Here is a 6,507-nt window from a genome sequence, read left to right as displayed (position 1 = left end):
GCCGGCCGGGCCCTCGGGGACCTCGCCGCGGGCTGCGTCGGAGCCGCGGGCTCGGAGCGCGGCGGCACCCCGAGCGTCCCCGTCGCTCCCCGGCCGCGCTCGGCCCCTGCGCCGCCGCGTGCTCGGGGCCCGGACCCGGAAGGGGCGGTGGCGGCCCGGCCGCCCACGTGTCGCGCGCCTGCCATGGAGGCCGCCGGGAGGGCGCGGATGGTGAGTGCGGGGGGCGCGGGGACCGCGGCGGGTTGGCTGCGGGCGGCGCCTGAGCTCAGCGGCCGGCCGCTGTGGCCCCCGGGAAAGAGCACCACGGGGCGGAGGCTGGTGCGGTCTCCGATTGCAGGAGAGCAGGAGGGACTCGGCGGGTTTGGGGCTTTGTTTTTTGTTGTTTGTTTGCTTTTTGGGTTGTTCCTACAAAGCAACTCGTGATTCCATTGAAAAGTCAGTTGCGAGAGTGGGTTCAGCCCAGCAGTGTCGAGGACAAAGTTCTTCACCGCATGTGAATAGACTTGCACCAGCTAACACCCCCCGTCTGGGTTCTATTGGTGATATTTTATTCTTCCCTTTTCTTGAGTGTGTAACAACAAACTCTTTAAGATTTAGATGATCGGGAGCACGCAGTTCAGCTAGCCACTGGTACAGCTGAGTCTTTAGGAAGAGGAGTATAGAGAAGAGCTTGAGACTCTACGTATTGACCCACAGGGGCACCTACTAAGTGCCAGTGCTAAAAAAAAATCATATTGTCACATTTTGGATAATAGATTGCTACACAAGGAAGTCAGTAGGTTTGCTTGTATCACATACAAGCCTAGTAACAGATACATAGAAAGCACTTACTAATACAAAGGAAGAACTAATATAGACCAAGCCCGAAAACTTTGAGTGAATTGACTAAACAGTATCTAGTTTTGATTGCTTTAATCACTGTTTCAAATGAGATTAACTGAGAAGCAGGGACAGGTATCAGCTGTGGCGGGGTCTGCATCTGCATTTTAATGTGTGTCTCCAATGGGAGTGATCCACCTGCTGACCAGGTCTGCTGGTGGGTAGCCAATGTGCCGGATTTGCAAGCATCTTAAAGGCTCAAGTTATGTTGCCATGCCTAACACTGCATGGGATATTTTCTTTCCAATTGCTTTCTGATTATTAAATTGATACAAGTTCATTTTAGGAAGTTCAGAAAGAAGATAAAACTGCACTCATAATTGCCAAACTCAGAGAGATAACTTTTAACATTTCGGTATATATCCTTCTAGAAATGAAATTACATGTTTTATGGCCAAGTAGGGTTCAGTTCAATAAGTCCCATTATAGCATTTCAACAGTATGTAGAATCATAATGCTGGCACAAAGCCTGGTTCCCTCAGTGATCCTGGGACAAATTACCTCACTCTCTGAGTGTTCTCATTTTAAAATAAGGTGATACCATTGCCTGTATTAATAAATAATAATTAATTCACGTGAGTGCATCATGTACTGACTGGCATATAGTGACTACTCGGTGTGTTTATTAATACCAAGGACATGGTACCGCAGGCTCACAGGGCTAGGCAGGCCCTATAGATCACCTCCCATAGTTCCTGCTTTTCACAGGCACAGGAACAGACTCAGGGAAGTAGCTTATTGTTGCACAGCTAATTTTAATAGATCTGTTATGCCCCTGTTCCCTCTGCTCAAACGCCACCTCAGAATGAGTCCCTGATTTCTTTCCTCCCTCCCTTTGCCATAGGCCTTGTTAGTGTCCTCTGTTATAGTAACATGGATTTGAATTTATGGTTTGACAGTTATCTTCTACTTGTCTGTGACTTCCTCAGGGTCTTGGCTAATCTTGGAACTTTGTATGTTCAGAATCAAGATAATTGACAACTAATGAGTGGGTATGTTATGGTCGCTGGGGAGAAGAGCTAGCAGTGGCAGCAGTGTCCAGATATGTGAAGGGCATACTCCATCTCATGTCAGTCACAAAATTGCCTCACAGGTGTTTGTCGAGTGCTGACTTTGTGTCAGGAATGGGCCATGCAGGGCTGGCAGTGTTGTGCAGGACAAGCTGGGCCTTTCCCTAGGAAGTTTGCAGCCTAGTAGACAGGCAGGCAGGCACCAGACAAGGTGCTTTACTTGTTATTGTGCTGAGCACCACAAAGGAGAGTCAGGGTGCTGGAGAGCCAGGATCCTGGAACTTTTGCCCAATGGAGCACAGGGTGGGCAGGAAAGGTGCTTCCCAAGGTAGGGCAGGTGAGCACTGTTGCCAGCCAGAAGGCAGGTTGGAGTCCCCCTGGTGGGAATAGCAGGTGCTGGGCCTAGAGGAGGGAAGAAGCATGGCATGTCCTGGGAATCCAGAAAGCCAGGATGGCAGAGGGTGAGGCTGAAGCTACTGACGTTGGCTGAGGCCATGTTCTGGAGGCTGCGTGGATCTCACTGCGGATTTTCACTTTTAGCCTCAGAGCAGTGGAAAAACCTATGATTGTACTTGCTTTTAGAGAGATGTTGATGGGTTAATGAAGCGTGATCAGGATGATAAGGTTTCTAAAGCTTAGATACTACTAGGAATATTTAGTTCAAAGAGGGAAGAGGGAGTGGTAAGTCATGGAAAGCCACTCTGCTTGAGGAATGGAGCACAGGAGCCCTGTGTGTCTCAGAGCACATCCTCAGCTTGTGGATGCTCAAAGAGGCAGATCTTTCCTGAGGGCCCAAAGAGTTTCCTAATCCTGGGATTGGTCAGGAGCAGAATAGGCTGCCTCTTGGGCTGTAGGGGGTGTGTGGGCAGAGGCTGCAAAGCCTTCTGCTAGGGAAAGTGTGATTAGGAGTCCCAGACATAGTAGGAGAGGCCTTCAGGCCTTTGATGCCCCTCTCAGTGTAAATCAGATCAAGTCAGCAAATTTCATAGTACCTTGCAGATGATTCAACAGGCCTGAAACTTGATTTCACTCCTTTCTTTAATCCTGAAGTTCATAAACTTGAGGCTTTGTAAAAAAATAAATTTACAAAGTGAAGCAATTCAGCACATACGTTATTAGTATTACATATTTGAAATTATATTTATAGAATTTTTTAAAGTAAAGAAATCCTATGATCGTTCAAGAAAAGTAACTGTGGTTTGTATTAGTAGGTTAGCCTGAAGTTACAGTCAAGGCTGATGCCAGTCAGTGTGCACACACAAGCCATTATTTCAGGCAAGAGGAAAATAACCTATTCGAAAACTCAAGAATAACAAGCACTGGCTACTTAAGAGGTGCTCATACATTCTTGAGTAAGTTGGGTGGAAAAGTGAAAGACAATAGAGGAATTGGATGTTTCTCTTCCTAGGGAAACTTCCCCTTTGTGCATTTAATCTCATTCCTGTTAGGGAAATAAGCTACAGGCTGGAAACGCCTAGCTGTGGCTAGTCTGTAGTCTTATAGTCTCCTATCAGGCAGGGAGGGATGGAACTGGGTTGGAACTGATTGTGATCCAAGTGACGGATGGAGCAGTCTCTCATTTGGAATGGCAACGGCAAGTAGTGCTGTCTCCAGACCATCTGAATCTGGAGGAGCAGCTTGAGGGGAGAAGATGACAGAGCCAAGAGCTAGGTAGAGCAGTAATGAAGGTTCCCGCTTCCTGGGTGCGTAAGCTGGGCTGCAGCATTGCGCTTCCTCCCATGTTGAGGCTTGAGGTGCTCTGTTGATGGAGACGTTCACTTTCCTGCCCCTCTGCTCCTGCTGTTCAGGGGCATCTCTAGGGGTGTGGGCAGTAGCTGGCACACTGCACCAGGTGGTTCTCACTTCCCTGCAAACAGTCTTAATTGGTGAACATCATTTCAGGAGGCACGTCTTCCTCCCTGATCCTCACCCTCCTTGAGGTGGTTTAAGGATCAAGATAGACAGTAAGGCCATGCAGATGAATGAGCTGAGACTTTTTTTTTTTTTTTTTTTCCATTTTGGAAAAAGTGGTAAAAGAATCTGGTTGCAAACCCTAAACTGTGGCTTGGCATATGGGGCGTAATGATCCCTGCAGGAAGAGCTGCAATTCCGAGGGCAGTCAGGCTTCACTCTGCTCTCTGTCTTCATGGACTAATGCACCTCTTGATCTTTCCTTTGGGGAATAACAGCAAGCAAAGGCTACCAAGAGAAAAGACCAAGCGTCCAGTGAGGCTCCCCCAGCAAAACGGAAGAAAGAAACGTCCTTTCTCCCAGCCAAGAAAACTGGTGTTGGAGAAACTAGGAGGGCTTTTAGGGGCAATGCACAAAAAACATTGTCTCCAAAGAAGAATTGGGCTAACACAGGAGATCAAAAGCAAGAGTATAAGCCATGCGTCAAGACTTCATCGCTGTTCAAAAATAACCCTGACATCCCAGAACTCCACAGGTATGGTCAAGTGCGGCTGCACCTCAGGCGTGAGGAATGGCCTGTGTCTGCCTTTCTCCTGGTTGGCATGGGCACTGATCCTGGGCTTTGTCCGTCCTCTGCAGACCTGTGGTACATCAAGTGCGAGAACAAGTATTTGCTCCGGAGACCTTCCAGGAGCTGGGCCTGCACCCACATCTCGTGAGTACTCTCCTGCCTCATACATCGTCTTGTACCTGCATGTCTTTCAGTGTCTGCTTTTGCTCCCAGTTACCTGAGTGCATTGGGACTGCTGGACTGGCTGCTGGCATGGTTGAGCTACGCCCAGGTTACTCTTCTCTGTCTCCTGGCCCTACCTGCCCCACCCCCATCTTTTTTTTTTCTTTTTTTAAGGCCTGGAGACTTTGCCCACCTGATGCACTTTGAGGCCAGGGCTTCGATTACTGGACTTGAAATAGCTTGCTAATTACTGCATAAATGTGTTAAAGCCGTTAGTGATTGCAAACGTCACATTGGCCCCAGGAGTAGGAAGCAGCATTCTAGTAGTTACGGGGTGTGCAGCTTCAGATGATAAAGGTGGAAGAGACAGCTTTCAGGGTGTCTTCAACACACAGAAACCACTTTCCCCCTTTTTTGGTACCATGAACATGTTTCTTAGGCTTACTGTGATTGGGCTGAGGAGGCGTGTCCTGGTTTCCTGTGCCATGAAAGCACAGCTCCCGCAGCCCTTCTTCAGGTGGCTTATGGAGGGTCATTTTCTAACCCATGATGTTTAGACCAGGGTCTCCCCGCACCACCGTGGGCAGTTTGGGCTAGGTGATTTGTTGTGACTGTGCTGCTCACATTCAGATGTTTAACAGCATCCTGGGGAATAACAGTAGCACCTTCTCCCAGCTGTGGCAACCAGAAATTTCTTTTTCTTTTTTTTTTTTTAAAGAGAGAGTGAGAGAGGAGAGAGAGAGAGAGAGAATTTTATATATTTATCTTTTAGTTCTCGGCAGACACAACATCTTTGTTGGTATGTAGTGCTGAGGATCGAACCCAGGCCACACGCATGCCAGGCGAGCGCGCTACCGCTTGAGCCACATCCCCAGCCCAACCAGAAATTTCTCCAAATATTGTCACATGTGTGGGGGCAACAGAATTGCCTCCCAGTTGAGAACCACTGGGTGGGTGGAACTTCACTTGATCCTGGCAATCGGTGTCATTCTAGTGTTTTCTCCTGTTTTGTGTGTCATTTCCATTAAATATGTTTGTATAAAAAAAATTTGTTTTCTTCTTCTCTTTTAGGTTTCTACAATAAGTACTGTCTTAAAAATATGCACTATGACCAGGTAAGAGTTTAGGCTCTTAACTTTCTTAGGGCTTAAGTGGGAAAGACAGAAGAAAACCGTCATCTGTGGAGGGCAGAGCGGGTTGTGAGTCTTGGCACTAGAGAACAGAGCTGAGCTGTGGGCCCTTAAGGGCTTGGCCTCGCACTCAGATGTTCAGGTTCCCACGTGGCAAATGGAGAGCCTCTGTTTCCACTTTAATCCTCAAGAGAGTCTGTTTAAGAAGATCTGCTGTTGCCAGTTCTTCCCTGAGAATAATTTGACCTGAATACATAATTTGGTCACCTCATTTTTAAATAGTAAGGTCACGGTCAAACAGAAGTATGTGGTTAGATAACATGGAAAACTGAAAAATTTTTGTGTTTGTTACAAGGTCAGGTGGGGAAGGAGAGCGGCCTCATTAGAGCACGTGTACTTCTGTACTTTAGTCGTGATCGCTTTTTATTGCTATAAGTCAAAACGAGAATATTGAAGAATGAGGATGAGGACCTCTTAGTACCAGATTCTTCTTTTCTTTTTGGGGGGTGGTGCTGGGGATTGAACTCAGGGTCTCACACATGCTAAGCAAGCGCTTTACCCCACTGAGCCACATCCCAGCCCCTTTTTGTTTGTTTGATGAGCCAGATTTCAATGACTCCTATAACTAGCCTTAAATGCACTGCAGACACATCCTTCAGCGTCTGACAGATGCCTAGGAAGGGGACTGTGCTGCTGGTTGGGTAGCTCACATACTTCCCTTCCCTCTTCCAAGTGGAACTCTCCTTTGTCGTGTCTGTAATCTCTATTACAGAAGGCGAGAGAGCATGTGGCATGTTACTGTGGTGACTCTAATTTGTTGTCATGCCATCTAGTTTTTTAAAAA

The 6,507-nt window shown here is 47.5% G+C and overlaps 1 protein-coding gene across 2 annotated transcripts in view; it reads left to right on the top strand.

Moving 5' to 3' along the window:
- Nucleotides 1-17: 17 nt before the first annotated feature.
- Ddx31 (DEAD-box helicase 31) overlaps nucleotides 18-6,507 on the top strand; it is a 60,873-nt gene continuing 54,383 nt past the window's right edge. Inside the window, exons 1-4 of one of the 2 annotated variants that reach the window (XM_078048523.1) lie at nucleotides 18-210; nucleotides 4,079-4,335; nucleotides 4,440-4,515; nucleotides 5,605-5,648. In XM_078048523.1, coding sequence (XP_077904649.1) covers nucleotides 184-210; nucleotides 4,079-4,335; nucleotides 4,440-4,515; nucleotides 5,605-5,648 — 404 coding nt within the window. In that variant the 5' untranslated portion in view covers nucleotides 18-183. The remainder of the gene's footprint in view (nucleotides 211-4,078; nucleotides 4,336-4,439; nucleotides 4,516-5,604; nucleotides 5,649-6,507) is intronic. The other variant, XM_078048522.1, reaches the window with a different exon arrangement.

The sequence above is a fragment of the Ictidomys tridecemlineatus genome, chromosome 4 (genome assembly GCF_052094955.1).
Source record: "Ictidomys tridecemlineatus isolate mIctTri1 chromosome 4, mIctTri1.hap1, whole genome shotgun sequence".
Classification (NCBI taxonomy): Eukaryota; Metazoa; Chordata; class Mammalia; order Rodentia; family Sciuridae; genus Ictidomys; species Ictidomys tridecemlineatus.
The sequence above is the reverse complement of the archived record's forward strand: the minus strand, read 5'-3'. Positions and strand labels throughout refer to the sequence as shown.